This window comes from Dendropsophus ebraccatus, chromosome 9 (assembly GCF_027789765.1).
Source record: "Dendropsophus ebraccatus isolate aDenEbr1 chromosome 9, aDenEbr1.pat, whole genome shotgun sequence".
Classification (NCBI taxonomy): domain Eukaryota; kingdom Metazoa; phylum Chordata; class Amphibia; order Anura; family Hylidae; genus Dendropsophus; species Dendropsophus ebraccatus.
In genome coordinates, this window is record NC_091462.1 from 80,454,693 (window position 1) to 80,478,217 (window position 23,525).

General features: G+C 42.3%; 1 protein-coding gene across 5 annotated transcripts in view; it reads left to right on the top strand.

Annotated features, from left to right (window-relative positions):
* SNX29 (sorting nexin 29) overlaps positions 1 to 23,525 on the top strand; it is a 394,719-nt gene that overhangs the window by 40,706 nt on the left and 330,488 nt on the right. For 4 of the 5 annotated variants that reach the window (XR_011364568.1, XM_069983707.1, XM_069983706.1 and 1 more), the window contains exons 4-9: positions 418 to 542; positions 9,594 to 9,774; positions 12,207 to 12,277; positions 13,201 to 13,449; positions 15,356 to 15,737; positions 19,312 to 19,430. Coding sequence is in view for 4 of the 5 variants with exons in the window: in XM_069983707.1 (XP_069839808.1) it covers positions 418 to 542; positions 9,594 to 9,774; positions 12,207 to 12,277; positions 13,201 to 13,449; positions 15,356 to 15,737; positions 19,312 to 19,430 (1,127 nt within the window). In the remaining variant the exon portion in view is untranslated. Of the gene's footprint in view, positions 1 to 417; positions 543 to 5,174; positions 5,261 to 9,593; positions 9,775 to 12,206; positions 12,278 to 13,200; positions 13,450 to 15,355; positions 15,738 to 19,311; positions 19,431 to 23,525 lie in introns of those variants that run through there. The other variant, XM_069983708.1, reaches the window with a different exon arrangement.

A 23,525-nucleotide genomic window follows, 5' to 3' on the forward strand; every position in this document is an offset into this window, starting at 1 on the left:
TTATTAGATTAAAAACCACTTTTTACACCTATTTTACAGCCATTATTTATGTTTTTTATATTTTTTTTTTAATATTTTACACTGTGATAACCAAACCTTACACATTAGGAGGTCTTTGCCGTAATTTGGCGATTTGCCTCGACCATTGTCTTTGTATTAAAGTGAGCATCGCAGCTTGAATCAAAATTCAAATAATAGAGGGACAGATCATAATGTGATTATAATATCTAGTCAATTCGTGCAGAAATAGGAAAATGATAGTCAAAGCCAAAGTGAAGATCTAATGCTTGTGATTTGTAAGCAGTTTCGTGCCACCACGCTGAGGCACTCCTGCCCCCTCCACCTTTTCATCTGCGGAGAAGACATGTCTCACTTCCTTCTGTGAGCGGCTCTAATTATGCATTTGTTTTGTTGCAGAGTTATTTGTCTGTGCGCTCAGTTTGAGGCTGTGCTTCAGCATGGCTTGAAAAGAAGCAGAGGATTAGCATTAACAGCAGCAGCAATCAAACAGGCAGCAGGATTCTCCAGTAAAACAGAGACAGGTAACCCACTATTATCGCCACGCTGCCTAATTATGTTTTGACAGTTCCTCGGTGTGCACTTTGCATGGCTTGTTGCTGCAGTTTTTTATTTAGTCATTTGGCTAATGTACCAAGCCCAAGTGAATTATGCTTAACTGTTTAGCAATCTTCACTATTTCTACTACACTCTTCAATAAGAAACAGTACCCTCAAGCTGTGCCAGAGCCATCTCTGTAGCCTACCTGCACCCTGCTATGTACTAATGAAGGACAAGAACACCAAAACAACCATCTGAGGAAGCAGAGATTTGGCTTACATAGCCTTCTACCTCCTAAAGGAAAAACACTGCCTCTCTTCCCAGGGCCGGGACAAGCCACTGTTATCAGAATTGGTGCGGCACAGACAGTGTAAAGCCCAGAAAGTGCCCCCACACTGTATTATGAGCCCCAGTACATTCGGTAGTTATCTTATAACATTCTTACCACCATACAGTGATTACATATTGCCTTTTGAAAATCAAAATATATCACTAATGATACCATTGAATAATACCGCCACACCACGACCACTATCGCTACAACCCAGATAACAGAGTGCAGTTACATCCAGTTACTCACAGGTGACGTCTTCTCTGATCAGTCTTTCACATTTTCATTTTCTCTCCATTCAGCCTGGGCCACCTTGAAGTCTTCTCCTGGCTGTGAATCCTCTCTGCCAGAGAAACATTTTAGGCTCCAGCACATACAGTAGTTAGGTCCCTTGTACCCCTATATAGTAGTTACACCCCTCTGTACCCCTATATAGTAGTTACACCCCTCTGTGCCCCCATAATTTTAGGGTGTCCCTGTGCCCCCACTTAATAATTAGGTATGCTCTGTGCCCCAGTATATTAGTAAGGTCCCTCTGTGCAGTCCCAATGTGTTATAGACCCCTGTGTGCTGACCCAGTAGTATATAGAGCCACTGTGTGCTTCCCCCAGTTGTTTATATATCCCCTGTGGGCTCCACCAGTTTTGTGTGTGTATATATATCCCCTCTGTGCTCCCCCAGTTGTATATATATCCCCTGTGCGCTCCCCCAGTTGTGTATATACATATCCAGTGTGCTCTCCCAGTTGTATATATATCCCCTGTGTGCTGCCCCCAGTAGTATATAGACCCCTGTGTGCTGCCTCCAGTAGTATATAAACCCCTGTGTGCTGCCTCCAGTAGTATATAGACCCCCTGTGTGCTGCCTCAGTTATATATAGACCCCCTGTGTGCTGCCCCAGTTATATATAGACCCCCTGTGTGCTGCCCCAGTTATATATAGACCCCCTGTGTGCTGCCCCCAGTAGTATATAGACTCCCTGTGTGCTGCCCACAGTAGTATATAGACTCCCTGTGTGCTGCCCCCAGTAGTATATAGACCCCCTGTGTGCTGCCCCCAGTTATATATAGACCCCTGTATGCTGCCTCCAGTAGTACAGTATATAGACCCCCTGTATGCTGCCCCCAGTAGTATATAGACCCCGTGTGCTGCCCCAGTAGTATATAGACCCCCTGTGTGCTGCCTCTAGTAGTATATAGACCCCTGTGTGCTGCCCCTAGTAGTATATAGACCCTGTGTGCTGCCCCCAGTAGTATATAGACCCCCTGTGTGCTGCCCCCAGTAGTATATAGACCCCCTGTGTGCTGCCTCCAGTAGTATATAGACCCCTGTGTGCTGCCCCCAGTAGTAGAAAAATGGAAAAGGTGTAGACGGCACTGTGTGGCAAATAGCTCCAGTGGGTGCACGGCCCTCAGGAGTTAGACCCAAACTCCTTGGAAATCCAGACAATGGGTAGGAAGGCGGCACTCCAAAATTAGTGAAAAAACAGTGGTTTTATTCACCCATAATGTGCAATACAATGTGTATTGCACATTATGGGTGAATAAAACCACTGTTTTTTCACTAATTTTGGAGTGCCGCCTTCCTACCCATTGTCTGCCCCCAGTAGTATATAGACCCCCTGTGTGCTGCCCCCAGTTGTGTATATATATCCCGTGTGCTGCCCCCAGTAGTATATAGACCCCGTGTGCTGCCCCAGTAGTATATAGACCCCCTGTGTGCTGCCCCCAGTAGTATATAAACCCGTGTGCTGCTTCCAGTAGTATATAGACCCCCTGTGTGCTGCCCCCAGTAGTATATAGACCCCCTGTGTGCTGCCCCCAATTGTGTATATATCCCCTGTGTGCTGCCCCCAGTTGTATATATTTTTGTGTATATATACAGGCACATACTGTACTTATGTATATACACACATTTATGTACAGTATACACTCAGACACACACGTATACACACACAGAGGCACACACATTTATGTACAGTATACACACAGACACACATTTACGTATACACACACACAGAGGCACACACATTTATGTACAGTACACACACAGGCACAGACTTATATGTATATATATATATATATATATATATATATATATATATATATATATATACCACACTCACACTCTTATGTATACACACTCACACTCTTATGTATACAAACACACTCTTATGTATACACACCACACTCACACTCTTATGTATACACACACACACACTCTCTTTTGTATACACACTCACTCTTTTGTACACACACAGACACACACACTCACACACTCACACTCTTATGTATACACACACACTCTCTCTCTCTCTGTATACACACACTCTCTCTTTCTCTTATGTATACACACACACTCTTATGTACACACACCACACACACTCTTATGTATACACACTCACACTCTTATGTATACAAACACACACACTCTTATGTATACACACACACACTCACACTCTTATGTATACACACACACACTCTCTCTTATGTATACACACTCACACACACACACACACACACACACACTCTTATGTATACACACACACTCTTATGTATACATACACACACACACACTCTTATGTATACATACACACACACACTCTTATTTATACACACCACACTCACACTCTTATGTATACACACACACTCACACTTATGTATACACACACACACACACACACACACACTCTCTCTCTCTTATGTATACACACTCACACTCTTATGTATACATACCCACACACACACACTTACACTCATGTATACACACACACACTCACACACTCTCTCTCTCTTATGTATACACACTCACACTCTTATGTATACATACACACATTCACACTCTTATGTATACATACACACACACACACACTCACACTCTTATGTATACATACACACACTCTTATGTATACACACACACACACACACTCTCTCTCTCTTATGTATACACACTCACACTCTTATGTATACACACACACACACACACACACTCTTATGTATACATACACACACACTCACACTCTTATGTATACATACACACACACACACACACACACTTATGTATACATACATACACACACACACACACATTCACACTCCTATGTATACATACACACACATTCACACTCTTATGTATACATACACACACACACACACTTATGTACACACACAGACACAAAACAGTTACCTCTCAGCTAGGTTGCTTGCACTTTCTGTCCTCACCATCCTGGGACTGTCATGGAGGAGTCTGCTGCTGCTACTGAAGATAATGATGCAGTAGTGATGAGCAGCTGACAGGAGAGGCAGGGGCACACACTTCCTGGTCCCCCTGTGTGGTCTCTGCAGGCTGCCATTCCTCACCTCCTCCTCCTCCCTGGCCCGACAGCTGAGCAGCTCCCAGAGCCTGGAGGATGTGCAGCAGGGGATGTGAGTAATGCTGCACAGTCCCCCATGCTGGTGTCCTGGAGCAGGTCAGACGCCTCCTGGCTGTGGAAGCTCAGCCAGAGCAGTGTCCGGGCAGGGAGCCGCCCCTCCCACCTCCTATGTACAGTAGCAGCAGAGGACTCGACAGGCCTGTGTATCTCCCGGCAGGGGGCTGATGTAATCACCTCCTGTATGCTGCTTCCGGGTTCGGCCTGGTGGCACCCCCTGCTGTTTGGCGCCCTAGGCCATTGCCTACTCCTGCCTACTCTTTGTCCCGACCCTGTCTCTTCCTGATCTAATAATCCTTTTAATGCTCATCATGACATTGCTTCTTGCAATTATATTTCTCCATTTTGGTTACTTTTACAGAAAGGACACAGCAGAAGAATTTAAATAGTTTAAAGTGTATTCCAAACATTTTCTATTTCCACATATTCACTTCTGGGACGACTATCCCTTTGTATGATGTACACAGCAGTGGCCTGGTATACGCTGCACTGCAGATCCATACAGTGGGAGGTACAGAACTGTTCACAGAAGGCAGTAGCAGCTCAGATACTCGGCCACTGAGACATACATCTTATTCACTGCAAAGGGTCCACTAGTCATTAAAGGGAATCTGTCACTAGGTTTATGCCACCTTAATGGAGGGCAGCATAAACTAATGACAGAAATGCTTAACAGATCAGTGTATTACATCATTCTGTTCTGCCGTTCTCCTAATATGCAGGAGAATAGGATTCTTGCAACATCCCGCCCCTGGCCCTCCAGTTGATGATTGACAGCTGACTGCCTATACACAGCTGGATAGATAACTGCCAATTAGCAGCTGGTGGGCGGAGTTGTCTGCTTCTCATGACAACTGGACTCGTAATGCACGTAATAAAGAGGACTACTTCTTGTCCATGTTATTCAGGAGGATATCTCTGGATCAGCTGCACAGATCAATGTAAATGATCCATCATTCTGTTCAGTTTCTGTTACAAGTTTATGCTACCCTTAGATAGGACAGCATAAACCTACTGACAGAGTCTCTTTAAGGTAACTTTGGTAATAATTATTTATAATAAAATAATAGGTCAAATGGAGATATCTATTTCTGAAAATACCATGGTAGACATCGACATCACCCTCCCTATTCAGAGCAGCTATCAGTTGTTCAGTTCCAAGCACTAGTTCATAGTAAGGATGCTATGGAGCTGGGCAGGGTACAGAGATGAGCAACTAAACTCATAAACATTTAGATACATTTTGTTTTGAGAAGAAAAAATTACAGTGTACAGGTCATGATGGCTTGCATCAGGATGAGTGGTGAGTTCCTCTTGGAAGTTCGGGTCTGCATGGATCCAGTAGGGTTTGCACACATTAAAGGGGTTATCCAGCGATACAAAAACATGGTCACTTTTCCCCCACTCTTGTCTCCAGATTGGGTGAGGTTTGGAACTTAATTGCAAACCACATCTGACCTGGAGACAACAGTAGGGGGAAAAGTAGCCATGTTTTTGTAGCGCTGGATAACCCCTTTAAGGTCTCATTGCTTCTCCATATTTATGGAGACCCAAACTTCCAGATTAACAGAGGAAATCGCCACTGATCTGATAGGATGCTGTGTGACAGGTACACTACTCTTTCTAACCCCCAGAATTTCATTTTTTGGGGTTTAGTTACTTTTTATTGTTACCCTTGAGGACTCTGTTTAGTCTTATTTTTTTATGCTGTGATCTGTAGTTTTTTTATCAGCACCATATTTGCACCAATTTTGTGTGATGCAATTTCAGTGGTCCTTCTTTTTTGTTTACATGGTCGACCAAGCAGGATCAAGATGTAGCTAAGAAAGCAAAGACATCTATGCACTATATATATATATATATATATATATATATATATATATATATTATAATTTATATATATATATATATATATATATACACACACACGACATGGAGAGAAAGGAGCTGTTGCACATCACAGCTATTGCTGACACCAACGCCTATCGACTATATTTAAAAACCAAAGCCAGGATGTTGTTCGTGTAGGGACCCATGTGAACCAGGAGACCGGCACGTGGTACATGGGGCAATATGGTTTGATCAAATTATATACCAACATCCTGGCGTCGGTTTTTAAATATAGACGAGTGGCATTAGTGTCAGCCATAGGTGTGATGTGCAACAGCTCCTTTCTCTCCATGTTGTGTGTGTGTATATGTATATGTGTATATATCTATATCTAATATATATTATTATTATTATTATTATTATTATTATTATTATTATTATATTTATATTTTTTTAAGAGATGGTAAAGGGGTAAGTAGGATTTTTAACAAGATTTTTTTTTTTTTTTTTTTTTTTACACTTTTTTTTTTTTTTTCTTTTAGTCTCCCTAGATGACTTTGTTGCATTTCATTTATCTCACTTTATCTGTAGATCTGTGATATTAGCCACATAGGCTTAGCGAAGGTCTCAGACTGGCATGACAAGTGGTTGGCACCATGCAGTTTCAGGGCCCTATTACACGGGATGATTATCGTTCGAAAAATCGTTAGATCATTTGGATTTGAAGGATAATCGTTTAGTGTAATAGCAGACAACGATTAAACGACCAACAAGAAGTTGTTGGTCGTTTGATAGAATTTGAACCTATTTTATCGTTGATAACAGTAGCGACGAACGCAATAGCGCCGACAAAACGACCGCAAGAATGATCATAAGTAACGATCATCGCTCCGTGTAATTGGGTGAACGATTTCAGGTCGTTCACCAAAGCAATCGTTTGAGATCTTTAATCATTGATCCCGTTATTGATTGCTACATCTAAACTGTTAAATGACCAGCATCAATGTAATCTCCAGTGTTCATGGTCATTACACTACTGGGGATGTCGGCAACAGTTGAGGATGTGTTACCAACCTGTATACATACAAGTACACAAATGGTCCGTACAAGAAATATGGCAAAAGAAAATGTATTCCAGCTAATACCCCCCTTAAAAGACGAGGGGTCTTTCTTCCTTCTTCCTGGAGAAAACAAAGTTCAGTCTCCAGAAGCGACAAACTTGTGAATCTGTGGAACAGTCTACTGTATTTCAGGAGGTAGTCACAGATAAAACTGTGGTGGGGGCTTCAAAAAGAGGTTTAAATAAAAGCTTACAACAAAATAAAATTAAAGAGGTTTTCTGGGAAAAACTTAGCTTTCCTTCTATTAACAGGATAGGAAAATAGTAAGAAATTGTAGGGCATCCAATCTCCCTACCCCCCCCCCCCCCTTAATTTCCTTGTCGGCCTCCGGCTTTTTGGTTGTTAATAGAGCGGCAAGTATGGCACGTGACCCGTGGCTCTTTTCATTCCTATAGAGGTCCCAGAGAGAGCCGAGTGCAGCGCCCTTCTGGCTTACTCTGTTGTAAGATTGACGGAGGTCGGAACCCCCGTAATCTCTTAATTTTCCCCTTTCCTGTACATGGGGAGGAGTTCATTTTGAATGCTTATAATACTCTTTAATGCCTATATAAATGTAGACCATTCTTGTCCTGAATGGATTTAGTCTCTTGGTATCACTAGTGAAGTTTTTCATTCTTTTATAGGGCAGATTGGTTTATGTCTGTTCAGGGGCCTATCTAGAATTCTTTATGCCTCAGGGCACATATTGCTAGGCCTCATATTGCAAATGTATGGACTGTATGCCTCAGTTTAAAAATAAAACTCTTTGGAATTTTATGTTGGTTACATAATCTCAGTTTATCTGTCATAGCCCATGCTTATATAACCTTAGGTTAAGTGATTTACACTGAAAAAGGCAATGCTGCATGTATAAGCATCATACCTTCAGGCTCAAGATAAATACAGCATTGGGTTACCTATAAACAAACACATACGCATATTTAGACAACAGCTATAAAAATTCTATGCATCAAGCGCCTCTACCTATACTCCAGTGTTTAGAAAGTTAACAAGAACTTACTGATCTGCGGTGAATTCCTCCATCAAGGTCCAGTTTTTGAGTTTGTAATCCAAAAGGAAGTTGTCTGAGGTATGTGTTGGGAGCGAGCCCCAACCGGCGGCGGCACAGCTTCAACCAATTTGGTTTTGTGAGCGTGTTGAGTGTCGTCATAGAGTTGCACTATGGAGTCTCGAAAGGACCTAAATTCCAACCGATGCGTTTCAACGTACCCTTACGCCTTCGTCAGGGATTTGGACTTGCTCTTCTCTTGCTCCTTTTAAAGGTACTATTCTTGAAACTTGCCTCATGATCTCCTCCTAGAAAAGAATATTACTATAGGTATCACTGTGTATCGCATGTTACACTTGCATCCTGTTGCTCAGTTTAGTACTGCAGAAGTTTCATTACTATTGCATCTGTTCAGTGCCCCCCCCCCAGTATCATACTGTACATGATAGGTAAATGTTCCTCACACAGTCATGTTTATATGCTTTATTATCTCTTTGCATCTACTATCCTGGTGCTTTGCCGTCTTCCATGGTTTACTTATCTTTTCCTTTTTAGACCTTCCTTTTTTTGTGTTTATACTTGAATGTTACAGCTAAATGGGAACAACTAACATCTTTTTGTCAGTTTTAAATCCTTTCCATTGTATTACTTAAAACATGTTTACTTTTATTAGCTAAGTTCACAGCCTGGTAAGGTCTCCCAGCATTTTCCATTTTAACTGCGGAATAGTTTGCATTTTTAGACGTGTGTTGGTGTTTTTATAATAAAAATTACATGATGATTTTATATTTTTTTCCATTCCATAATTTTCTAATTAGTAATCCGAGAGCTAATTGCATCTTTGCCTAATAAATGTGCAGACTGATGTGCTTGGTTCAACAGGATCTTATTATAAACCTCTGTGCAATCAGCATGAAGGACTATGCACATGGACTCATTATACAGATCATACCTTTATTCATATTATGTAAACTTTTTTTGTCGCTGTTTATTGTTGTGTTTTAAATACAAAAATGTTAATAAGAACATATATAACCTAAGAACCCATATTGACTGGTAACTGTGGTGAGGGTAAGTTTTTTGAAGCACCGTAGAGACATGCAAGGTGTGCTTTCTGGAGTTGAGCATAGCTCTAATAGACACAAGCTTGTCTGTATGACAGATTGCCTATTAAAGATGCCTCCGCACTGCTCCAGGAAAGGGAAGCGGCTGCCTGTCCAGTTAGCAAAATTCGCTTTTTGACAAATCTGTTTAAAAATCGTCTTCTTGACCTTTTGACCTTAGAGAGAAAGTAGAAACATTACTGTTTGTTTGTTTTTTTTCTTTTTTCTTCAGAACCAGTATTTTGGGTGTACGTGAAAGAAATTCTTAACAAGCATGAACTTCAGAGATTCTACTCTTTAAAGAACATAACTACTGATATAGGAAGGGGCCGCGCCTGGCTGCGATGTGCTTTAAATGAACATTCCTTGGAGCGTTATGTGCATATGCTGCTTGCGGATCCAAGCAGGCTTAGGTAACGGTCAGATCGGCCAATTATTGTAAGGGTCCTTTTACCTTGACCCAATGGGCGGCCACAAGGCATTGCCAATCATCAAGATTTGCGCCAGTTAGCAGTGCCTTTGCGATTATGTGCCTGGGCCACACAAATGATCGCTGTATTGTTCAAGCAGCCATTTAAATGCAATGTTATGGCCTGCACATCCCCTATTTGAAGAGGTGTAAGACAGATAATAATGATTTTACAGAAGATCAGATCAGCCGTCCCTTTTACACAGGCCGATTATCCAGGAAATGAGCATTCCTAGGAACGCTTATTACTGATCATTTTCCTCTGTAAAAGGGCCCTGAGAAAAAGGTGATTGTTGTGGACAATGTTGATCAAATCATTTATGTTAGTCAGGTCAGTGTGATCAGAGTAAGCTATTACAAATCATAATGGTCCGTTTACATGGAGAGATTATCATTGGAATTTACGTGATAATGATTGCATTTTAGCGATAATCGGCTCGTGTAAACATAGCGAACGATCAGGCGACGAGCGAAAAATCGTTCCTTATGATCTTTTAACATGTTCTCAAACCATCGTTGGTCGTTCACTGAAAATTCGCAGATTGCTTCGTCTAAACAGTCTTTTACAGATTCACTATACGTGTAAGATGGGCTTAAGTGATTTTAAAACGATCACAAAAATGATTTTATTCTGCCGATTTATCTATTCGTCTCAGCGCTGATTGTTATAAAAACCAAATAGTTCAAAATCGTTATTCGATTGATTACATTATCGCTTCATGTAAACGGACCATTAGTGTCTTAGGTTGCATTTACACAGAAAGATTATCCGACAGATTATCTGCCAAAGATTTGAAGCCAAAGCCAGGAATGGATTTGAAAAGAGAAGAAATCTCAGGATCTCTGTTTATAGTCTGTTCCTGGCTTTGGCTTCAAATCTTTGGCAGATAATCTGTCAGATAATCTTTCTGTGTAAATGGACCCATACATGTTCTATTAGGATTGGTCTGCAATTAGCCCACCAATGGTCATTGCTACCTTCTATCAGCTAGGGGTTTTCAAGGCTTTTTACATGAATGGCCTATCCATAGGTGTAAGCTCCAGATTTTTAAACTGTGTCACTGTTAAAACACTGTATACTCTATAAAAGAATTAGATACACCAACAAAGAAGAAACCTTCTCAGCCCCATAAAATCAATTCTTTATTGAATATCACAGCTGTATCCTTAGGCCTCATTCACATGTTCAGTGATTTTTCAGGTCTGCCTAAAAAATCCACTATTTTGTGATCCCTGAAATATGGCCCGTAATTGCATCTGTAGTGTATCCGTATCCGTATCCGTATCTGCATCTGCATCACCAAAAATGATGTCCTATTTTTTGTGGTACTGCAGATCCGCAACAGAATGGACTGTGTGAATAGTTTTAAATTTTTTTAAGCCATATTGTGCTACATTTACCCAGTTGTGGTGAATGAGGAGTCTGGAATCAAAGTCCCTCCAGAATAATTTTAAAGGGGTTATCCAGCAATAGAAAAAGCACTGCTACTTTCTTGCAAAAATGGCACCACACCTGTTTGTGTGCTTTTACAATTCAGCATCTTTAACTTCACCGGAACTAAGCTGCAAAACCAAACCCCAATCGGGGATTGAGAGGTAATAATGTAATAATGTATGTAATACTTTTTATATTTATATAAATATGTGGAAAATGAATATAGAATTATTAAAATCTAAAAAAATAAAATAAAGGCATAGGTATACTTGGTTACATAGCACCCTCAGGGACATAGCAGCAATGACCTATTAAACATTGCTTTTACCCTATATGATATAATGTCCTCTTTTCTTGTCCTATTATGCAAATGCCCCTCAAGAATATTACTTTATAAGTTTTCTGGTGGTCTATTGACTCCCATCCCCATAAATATACACGCTTAGGCTGGGTTCACACTACGTATATTTCAGTCAGTATTGTGGTCCTCATATTGCAACCAAAACCAGGAGTGGATTAGATACACAGAAAGGCTCTGATCACACAATGTTGAAATTAAGTGGATGGCCGTCATTTAATGGCAAATATTTGCTGGTATTTTAAAACAACGGCTGCTGTATTGAAATAATGGCCGTTATTTACTGTTATATGGCGGCCATCCACTCAATTTCAACATTGTATGAACAGATCCTTTCTGTGTTTTCAATCCACTCCTGGTTTTGGTTGCTATATGAGGACCACAATACTGACTGAAATATACGTAGTGTGAACCCAGCCTCAGGACGTTAGGATGATTACTTCTGGGAACAATGGCTCAACCATATTCTAATCCAACATACCTGATCCTATTGTGTTTAGCATAATATATGTCATTAATGTTAAAATTATTTTGAAGCTTTAATAAATTAACAATTTTCCCTTTTCATATGATTAATTTTTAGTTTCTTCTATGAAGACTGGTCATTTGTTTTAGATGAGGAGCGTTCCAGTATGCTTCCTACTATGGCAGCTGGTAAGTTTAATGCAACATAACCAAACCTGTACGTAAGCCTGTGTCAGTGATTTCCAGTAAGGGAATTTTGTGTTCAGGTACAATAAGATTTGCAAACAATACTGCTCACAATCTACAGGGAGACAGATCAAAAGGACAGATCCACGTTCCACATCTATAGATGGTTAAAGGTGGTCTAAGTAAAGATGTATTTAGAGCACTCCCCATCACTAACCATTACCCATGATACATGAGAATGATACAACAATTGGAACACAAGAGAATCTCAATCCTCATTTCCTTTGATGTAATATAAAGGGTGCCATTCTTGGTGTATGTGATTTCTAGGCTTTACACAGTTTGTTGTCCCACCACCCTCTGCCCCAATTTCTGTAGAGGGAGAGGAGGTTTCTACCTCTAAAACCACTTTTCATAGGGATAAAGTCATAGATTCAAAGTGAAACAAGAGCCCTTATAGGAAACATTAAAATGTTTCATGCCATTCAGTGTCCTGTCATTGGTAAAAACTGTATTCAAATCCATACAGATCTTTACACGATTGAGCACTTCACTCGCCAACTCGCTGTCTTTAGTGGAGCCTGTCTCCTGCAGCAAGACCGAGATTCTAATGAGCGCGGGGGTCTGATCACTCAGGCCCAATCGATCAAAACTTTTGACATCTCTATGACGTCAAAGGTTTTTTCCAGTTGGCAGAGACAGTTTAAAATTGTCAGCTTATACTATATAAATCGATGGACGTAATCTTTGTCATTAAATGTCTCCTGCTTGACATATAGATAGATAGATAGAAGAACGTTTTTTACTTTTTGAACACACTTTTGGAGTGCTGCTGCCTTTTTGGATGTAGATAGATAGATAATTGTTTGATGCATTTGTGTTTGCTTTTCCCTTCTTTGATAAGATTGTATTTGTAAAATCCTAAGGGCTGAACTCCATCCTGTTTGCTATCAACATTGATAACAAGGATCTGAATGGACAAGCCAAAACCGTTCCTACAGTCTCTCACCTTTTGAAGGAGTCCACCCAGAATGTCACCTCTTTACTCAAGGAATCCACGCAAGGCGTCAGCAGTCTTCTTCGAGAGATCACATCATCCTCTGCTGTCTCTATTTTACTCAAACCAGAGCAGGACTCTGACCCTCTCCCAGTGCTTTCCAGAAGTCTCACATCAGGTAGGATTTGTGACTCCACAGAGGTTAGAAAGAAATCCCACCGAAATTCCGGACCCTCTATAATGTCATATCTCAAGAGTAGCTCTGTGTGTTAGAATGTCAGCCTATTCTTCACAATGGCTCTAGTGGTCTGCAAAGCTCCTCCGTGTGCATTCTGACATTACCAGTATTGTCATGTCATCTCCTCTGTGATTATTACATATGTAGCCTTAAATAGGTTGTCCAGGCAAAATGAACTTGTCCCCTATCCTGTACAGGTATATCTCGTGTCAACCTGTTAAAAAGGAATGTTGATGTATACAGTGGTGGACTGACCGCAGACTCATCAACTTTAAAGGGGTACTCCAGCAAAAATCTCTTTCTTTAAAATCAATTGGTTTCATTAAAGTTATATAGGTTTGTAATTTACTTCTATTGAAAAATCTCAAGTCTTCTCATACTTAGCTGCTGTATGTTTTGCAGGAAGTGGTGTTTTCTATTCCTGTCTGAGACCGGAACTGTCCAGAGCAGTAGCAAATCCGCATAGAAAAACTGTACTGCTCTGGACAGTTCTTGTCACGGATAGGGGTAACAGCAGTTATAGACTGAAAAGAAAACACTACTTTCTTCAGGACGTACAGCAGCTCATAAGTACTGGAATACTATTTAATTTTTAAATAAAAGTAAATGACAAGTCTATAAACCTTTCTGAAACTAGTGCATTTTAACTTTCTGAAACTGCAAGTTATGTTCCAGACTGCTGAAGGTGTTAGCTGTTAGGTCAAGGCGACACATGTTACCTTTCATGTATGGGTCTGTGCTTCCAAAAAAAAAATAAAATATTTTTTTTCCCCCCTCCAGTGAAAAGTGTCAAACAGGTATTCACAAGACCCTGAAGTCCGGAGAGCTGTATCGCCTCCTTTCTTTTTCTTCTATTTCTATCCCTGATCCTGTTTAGTTGACGGTCTACTGGAAACTGTGAATACCTGTTTGACACTTTGTTACATAAAGAAGAAAAGAGAAAGAGATGCTTTTTTTCTTTAGTGTAGTGTCAGACATTCAGCACCTGAATTGCATTTGATAGATACCCTTTAAAGAGCCGAATGTAGTGTATGCAAAAAAACACTGCAGAGACACCATCACATGTCTCGACGTCAGTGAACTAGCCAGACCTGACTAGCCATATCTTCATTTTGTTGGACTGATCAGTCCATCCTTCTCAGTTCTGTAAAATGAACATATATGTTTGAAAAATAGACTGAATGTAGTTACTGAGTAGCCCGCTGTGAGAATGTTCTATGTCGGCATCCCTTTTTGTGAGGTTGCTGTTGTATATGCTGAACGTATGTGATGTGAACCTAGCTTAACGTAGGACAGCAAGAAGACCTCCAGCTTAGAGGAAGACTGTGACTGATGAAAGGAGCCAAGCTGAGCTCCAATAGCATTCATAAGTTCAAGTTATTGAGGCAACATAGAGGAGGGCACCCTATAGGAGGCTTCTTAGGAAGCTAAGGTGAGCAAGACAGCAGTCTGGAATAATTTAACAGATTTTTAACAGAAATACTTAGCTTTGTTTTCTGCAAACATCCAAAGAAAATAATGTAGAGAATGAACCAATGTGAGCAGATCCTAATGTCTAACATAGGAAGGATTTGGTTATTCAGCTAGGCATGGTGATTGTTAGTGATCTTATTTTGTTTTCCTATGGTAAGTTGCATGTTTTGTGACTTTCATTTCAGTTTTTTTTGTTGCCTTTTGAATGGAAGATAAGGGGAGTGTGTTAGAAGTATTCCTCTTGTCCTTAGAAGTTGCAGTTCCTTTAAATACCACTGCTATAGTTTCCAACAAAGAAGCTTATCTTTCTTGTTAATAGTACTTTCCTAAAATTCTAGGAGAGAATGAAAAATTCTGTTGTGTTTTCCTGTAGATGGTAAAGCTAAAAAGGATCGGAAAAAGAAGAAGAAAGTGTCAAATATCATTTCATTTGATGATGATGGGGATATGGAAGATCCCCATCTGGTGGGGGTTTCAAAGACTCCAGTGAGTGGCATGGAGAGTTCAGAGGAGCATTCTGACAGGTCCTCCGCTGCTCTCTCTAACTTTGAAGCACAGTTTGAAATGAACTTGAATGACAAAGAAAACACAGACAGTTCCTGGAGAAACGAATCTCCATGTGTTAATGGGGTTTTCGGCTATAGAAAACTGGACGTGAAGAGCATAGACGATGAAGACTTGGATGACTATGACACGTATGAAGCACAACCTGTCAGCAAGTCAGATGTTAGAACTGAGAGTGTTTCTGCTGAACAGTAAGTTTTTCATAATCGTCACTTTGTACATGTTTTTCTGGGTTCGGTGTCTGTAGGGCCCTGTCATAACTCATGGTACTTGATGATGATGATGATGATAATACTTGTTGGGGATTGTTTAACTGTAAATAAACCCTTCTTACAATGAAAGACCCCTACTGAAATCCACAAAATTCTTCTGATCTGTCAGGGGACGTAAAACAGAAGCATTGCTGACAGAGAAGACACCAAAGACTTTTCTGGTGCTCTTGGCACTGTATACTACAGGCAGTGTATTTCACCCTCTGTAGGTTTCATAGTGAATACATTATAAGCAGCCTCACTCATTGCACATTTATGCCCAGCTTTAGTTAGAATCCACTATAGATTCTATATGTTGTCCCATTCATGTTTGAAGCAGACCTGTCATACTAAACATGCTGTCTCACTTGCAGATGGCGTACAGTGTAGAACATGAGAAGATTTATTTATAGTTTCATTGTAGAAGAGTCTGTATAACTTGTCGTTAGTTTATTGAAATCCCTGCTCGCTGTACTCGTATGAATCTGGCAAGTGGAGCGACTCATTGAATTCATTGATAGACAGCCTTTACCACATAAAGGTGGATACGGAGAGAGCTCTCAATCATTCAGTAGGCCAGCACACTGGACTTAAAGGAGAAGTGCAGTGAAAATTTTTATTAAAGTAATGTATTTCCCCCCAAAAGTTATACAAATCACCAATATACTCTTATTACAGGAAATGCACATAAAGTGTTTTTCCCTGCACTTAGTACTGCATCAAGGCTTCACTTCCTGGATAACATGGTGATGTCACGACCTGACTCCCAGAGCTGTGCGGGCTGTGGCTGCTGGAGAGGATGATGGCTGGGGGACACTGAGGGACACAGAGCACTGGAGGGACACTGAGCATCCCCTCTGCCATCATCCTCTCCAGCAGCCACAACCCGCACAGCTCTGGGAGTCGGGCCGTGACGACATCACCATTTTATCCAGGAAGTGAAGTCTTGATGCAGTAGTAAGTGCAGGGAAAAAAGCACTTTATGTGCATTTCCTGTAATAAGTGTATATTGGTGATTTGTTTAACTTTTGGGGGGCAATAAAATACTTTGATAAAAATTGTTGCCGGACTTCTTTAAGGCTGTCTCACGTTCAGGTTTTTAATTGCAGTTACTGAATACAAAACCAGGAACACAAAAGAGGACATGTATAAAGAAAAGAGTGAGACTCCATGTATAGCTTTGTGTTTAAAGGGGTTAGCCACTTTATAGTAAAATTGTTTTGTGTGTAGTATCAGTAGGCGTACTTACTGTATATACTGACAGCAGCTCCCTATGTGCCTCATAAAGCTAACATTGGACCCCCCTCTTCCAGGCTGTACTGCCCTGTTCTGTGTTGAGTCTGTCTATAAGATGGCTGACATGGAGGAGTATGTGACCATGCCCCGCCCCCAAGTGTCCTCCATAGGCATATAAAGGTTCAGGGGTGGACACAGGGGGAGCATGATCATATGCTTTTCCATGTCGGCCATCTTATGGACAGACTCACCACAGAGCAGGGCAACACAGCTTGGAAGAGGGGAGTCTGATTTTAGCTCTATGGGATACACAGGGAGATGCTGTCAGTAAGTGCAGTGAGTACACTTACTAATACTGTTCAATACTAACTAATACTGGTCAATTTTACCATAAAGTGACCAACCCCTTTAAGAATTGCAATTATAACCTATATGCACGATTAGGGGTGATGCCATGATAGGGGATGTCGATCAGTCGCATGAATGGAGGTCAAATGTCCCCCAATTGACTGGAGGAGGCGATGTTCAAGTGTGGTCACTACTCCATTCAGTCTATAGGACTTTCAGACGTAGTAGAGTTCAGCACTCGACAATGTTTGCAAGCTCGGTAGTTCTCTTGGAATAACCCCTTTTAGCTTTATAATAAGCTAATGTAACATATGAAGTCTTTTCTCTTACAGTTCTGTTATCACAATCTCTTTTTGGATGTATTGGACTCTAGTTTTTTCACTAGACCATTGGCAGGATACAGTCAGTTATGTACTGCTGTATTGTATTCTAGCTTTGAAACCTCAATTGTAGGAGAAAGAATTAGTCCCATGACAAGAGATGAGCGAACCTCAAGCATGCTCAAGTCCATCTGAACCCGAACGATCGGCATTATATTAGCGGTGGCTGCTGAAGTTGGATAAAGCCCTAAGGCTATGTGGAAAACATGGATATAGTCATTGGCTCTATCCATGTTTTCCAGACACCCTTAAAGCTTTATCCAACTTCAGCAGCCCCCGCTAATCAAATACCGAACGATCAGGTTCGGATGGACTCGAGGTTCGCTCGAGGTTCGCTCCTCTCTACCCATGACCAATTTTTAGTTTAAGTACAAAAATTGGTGTGTGGCTAATCCATAAATATTAGTGCTGCCCAAATGACTCCACCAATTGGAGGTAGAAAAAAAAAGTTAAAACATTTATTAAAAGTGCACAATATTCATGACCAATTTTTGTACTTTTATAACCCATCAATCAGATAGGTTTATAAAAGTAAATTGTGAGAATCTGACCTCTGGGATCCCCATGTAGCTAAGAACAAGGGTTCACGTAGAACCAGTTAAGAACATGTTCTTTTTTTTTTCTACTCTAAGTTCTTATTTTTGATACGATCCATGCACGAGTCCTATTGGCACAGAATGGGACTCTTGCATGGAACTGACCTGTCGTGGTTTTATCCATGGATACCCAGACTTCCAGCAGCAGAATGGACGGCATGCTGATTGAGTCAGTGTACATCATGACAGGCGCTTTATGCTTGATGACACATTCCCTTTAAATTTTCTATAGTTCACATTTGTTTGTAATACCTTTTTGTGACTTTTTCGGCTGACTCATCATTGTTGCTAAGAAAAGCAATAAAGGCAAGTCAACAGGTACAATAAACTGCTTGTAGATAAACATTAGTTTTATAGTCATTTAGCCGCATTTGCAAAGTAGTATAAGAAATGTGGTAATGTAATGAGCACAGTGTGAAGGAAAGAGCCTCCAGGTTTGTATAAGCTGCTGTGGCGCTGAATGGGTAGTTTGATCACCATATAACCTGAATGTATGACTTAAAGTTATGGTATTCTGATCCAGTTTTCAATTATACAGTCAATAAAACATCTGCATGGTTGCGGATACTGTGAATACTCGCATAATCCAATCGTCAATCGTCCCTGCATGCAGCGTTACCCATGAAAAGTAACTTAATGACTTCATGCGGGTTCTCTGCAAAGCTATACATTATACATTATATCTAACATAACACAGCACTAGACTCTTACTTTGTAATGCTTTCCTGGTGCACTTATGTTGGGGTGTATCTATAGACTTCTATGGTCTTCACCACATTCATAGATGATCCATTAAGGTGTACAAGTGGTGTTAGTCAAGGGTCACTGTGTGGGGTGTCTTCTATGAACTCCATTGCACAATTCAATGTACAGTGTATCTCAGCTTCAGGTTTTTAAGATGGGTAGCTGGATTGTTGGAGGAGTGTTCTCATATGGGATTTCTGTTAATTTCAGGACTCCTGTAGGAAGCTCAGAAAACCCTCAAGTTTGCCGCTGGACACAATTACAAGTTTTAGATGACAACTCGGACGTCTTATTTCCTGTTAACGCAGCCAATTCCTATACCCACTCAGGTAAGTGGTTACAATGTCTTCACATTTTTTTTTCTTTCTAACTAAATTCCTCTAATCCTCTAATGCAGGGGTACTCAACAACTTTTAGTGAAGGTCCACTTACCGGGGTCTATTGTCAGGTGAAGGTCCGAGCTGAACATCAGTAGGAAACGTGTTTTGTTACTTTTGTCACAAACGTTCAACTATTTACATACAGAATTGCTGCTTATTAGCGGGAAAACTGGCATTTTTTCTCTCTCACCAGGCCTTTGATATTAGGTACAAAGGGGGTGACTGCCCTGGTAGTATATAGCCCCCCTGTTGCTCCCCCAGTATTGTATAGCCCCCCTGTGCGCTCTCCCCCAGTAGTATATAGCCTTCTGTGCGCTGTCCCCCAGTAGTATATAGCCCCCCCTGTGCGCTGTCCCCCAGTAGTATAAAGCCCCCTGTGAACTCCCCCCAGTAGTATATAGCCCCCCTGTGTTCTCTCCCCTGTAGTATATAGCCCCCCGTGTGCTCTCCCCCAGTAGTATATAGCCCCCCCGTGCGCTCTTCCCCTGTAGTATATAGCCCCCGTCATAAACGGAAAAAAGCCAGCTTACCCCATCCACCGAGCTTCACAGCACGGGCTCACACTCCAACAGGTATCCTGAGTAGATGCGGAAAAGAAACGAGTCCAGCTCCCGGCAAGGTGGAATCAAGTGCGTTGTTTATTGTATCTCCGTCACCGTACACACGTGCGGCATGCCCCCAACTGAAGCCTACGCGTTTCGGCTGCTACACCGCAGCCTTAATCATGGCCATGATTAAGGCTGCGGTGTAGCAGCCGAAACGCGTAGGCTTCAGTTGGGGGCATGCCGCACGTGTGTACGGTGACGGAGATACAATAAACAACGCACTTGATTCCACCTTGCCGGGAGCTGGACTCGTTTCTTTTCCGAGTATATAGCCCCCCTGTGCTCTCCCCCTGTAGTATATAGCCCCCCCCTGTGCGCTCTCCCCAGTAATATTTAGCCCCCCTGTGCGCTCTCCCCAGTAATATATAGCCCCCCTGTGCTCTCCCCCTGTAGTATATAGCCCCCTGTGAGCTCCCCCCAGTAGTATATAGCCCAGTGTGCTCTCCCCCTGTAGTATATAGCCCAGTGTGCTCTCCCCTTGTAGTATATAGCCCCTGTGAGCTCCCCCCAGTTGTATATAGCTCCCTGTGAGCTCCCCCCAGTAGTATATAGCCCCCCGTGCTCTCCCCCTGTAGTATATAGCCCCCCGTGCTCTCCCCCTGTAGTATATAGCCCCCGTACTCTCCCCCAGTAGTATATAGCCCCCCTGTGCTCTCCCCCTGTAGTATATAGCCCCCTGTGAGGTCCCCCCAGTAGTATATAGCCCCCTGTGCGCTCCCCCCAGTAGTATATACCCTTCTCAGTAGTATATAGCCCCCTGTGAGGTCTCCCCTGTACTATATAGCCCCCTGTGCGCTCCCCCCAGTGGTATATAGCCCCCTCAGTAGTATATAGCCCCCTGTAAGGTCCCCCCTGTAGTATATAGCCCACCTGTGCGCTCTCCCAAAAAAACAAACAAAAAACAACTCACCTAGCACCTCGTTCCCCGCTGCGGCTGTCTTCTTCTCCTGTCGGTCCAGCCCCCGGCTGATATGCGCTCTTTGGGGACGTCCCGGGGATTCCCCAGCAGAGCGCGCACCAGTGACCTCAGTGTACGCTGCTGGCCTGTACTTCCCGGAAGTTCAGGCCGGCGGCGTACACTGAGGTCTGTGGTGCGCGCTCTGCTGGGGAATCCCCGGGACGTCCCCAGAGAGCGCGTATCAGCCGAGGGCCGGACCGACACTGCCCCCAGCCCCACAGGCGTACTGCAACCTAAGGACAGTACGCCTATGGGGCGGGAGGCAGTGGGGGAGCGAGACCTCCTTACCACCCCGGGACGGACCGGATCCGGGGCGGTTAGGAGGTCTGACCAGGGGTCCGGACAGCTGGCCTCCGCGGTCCGGGTTCGGACCGCGGTCCACCAGTTGAGGACCCCTGCTCTAATGTCTAGTAGTTGTTATGACTTTAGTCCGTTGAACTCTGTTCAAGCAGTGCTGCCTGGCTTACCCCCCCCCCCCCCTTTCATTTCACAGATCCATATAGTAAAGCTGTCTTCTGGTCACTTTTGACCCCTATAACGTACGTGCTCACAGCAGCCAGTCTCGCTTTCAATATGGACTGGATAAGTTACAACCAGACAGCTCTGGCCACAACTTATCCCAGAGAACTACAGATGGGACATATTGTCAGATATGACCAATCCTTCTTCATGATTGTTATCTCGGTGGTCTACAGTGTCAGATACATTGCTGCAGGGAGGCCTATGTATAGTCACTCTTTTTTAATATATATCCAAAATAAAGCATTGATTCTGCATAACTAACGTATTATTGTAATATGGGTCCAGTACGTTTGGGAAACAAAATGAGTGTATTATGTCTGGTCCATTAAAGGGGTTGTCCGGCGATAAAAAATTATTCACAGAATAACACACATTACAAAGTTATACAACTTTGTAATGTATGTTATGTCTGTGAATGGCCCCCTTCCCCGTGTTTCCCCCCACCCACGCTAGACCCGGAAGTGTGGTGCATTATACTCACCGCATCTCGTGTCGTCCACGGTCTCCGATCGTCAGCAGTGACGTCTTCTTCGGGAGGCCGGCGGATCTTCCCGAGTGCCGGCCGCCCTCTGCAGCGTCATCCGAAGCTCAGCCGCGATTGGCTGAGCATAACTGTGCTCAGCCAATCGCGGCTGAGCGGCTGATGACGCGGCCACGTCATCAGCTGCTCAGCCGCGATTGGCTGAGCACAGTTATGCTCAGCCAATCGTGGCTGAGCTTCGGATGACGCTGCAGAGGGCGGCCGGCACTCGGGAAGATCCGCTGGCCTCCCGAAGAAGACGTCACTGCTGAGGATCGGAGACCGTGGTCGGCACGTGACAGGTAATGTATAGCGCACCACACTTCCGGGTACACGGGTTGGGGTGGTGGGACACGGGGAAGGGGGCCATTCACAGACATAACATACATTACAAAGTTGTATAACTTTGTAATGTGTGTTATTCTGTGAATAATTTTTTATCGCCGGACAACCCCTTTGACATGATTGGTATATGTCACAATACCTTTTTTGCCTATATGCCAACATATACCTCAGATGTTCAGCCCAAACATGGTGTGATCATAGTCTTATAGCACCCAGTGTCCGGAGCCCCACTGAACTATTGTTTCTGTTAAAAAAAAAGTTTTTTGTCTTTACATCTTGTTATTACTAGCATGATATCATTGACATGAATTCAGAATGTAAACTGTGTTGGTAGCGCCTAGAGGTACAGAATGGATCCATATGGCCATGGATATGTAATATGTAATACGGCTGTACAGAAGAGGCCAAAGTGATATGCAGAAATATCCCTTTGAATGATCTGTGACTGTCCAGTACTATCTGAGCAGCAATAGATGGCTGCTGAAGTTCACTAATAAAGTCTCCAATATTGACTGCTTGATGCTGCAATAAATCCTGTTTTTCTCTGTGCAGTGCATGTACCAGGTAGCTTATTTTAGTATGCATGTTGGCTTTTAATTCAGATTGATGGTGTAACCTTTCCTGTATAATTAATAGTTGCATAAAAGGGCACTCGCACATCCTAATAGTGACATATTACATCCATACTGCTTCCCTGCACATAGTCATCATATGCTAAATATAAAAGCCTCGAGAAAAACTCTACTCTGAAGTTCTCAGGAATATATTACAGTGACTATAATACCTCACCTTTTGTGTCCAAGCAAAACCATTGTAATTTCTGTCTACTAAAATGATATCAATATGGCAAACAGATCAGTGATCGCAGGGAGATGAGCCAAAGAAAACACTGTCAGCTGCTGGTTAAAACACTCAATACAGGGAAATACTAGGTGCATTGCCCCCTGGGAAACATCTATATGCAAAAAGGTTCGCAGAGCCCCAGTTAAGAGTCACAAAAGAAGGGACTAGCCAGGTATCCCTCCAGGGAAGGACCTAGCAAAGGGGTGGCTCCTGTACAGAGAAGTCTTATATTATGGGATAAACAGTAATAC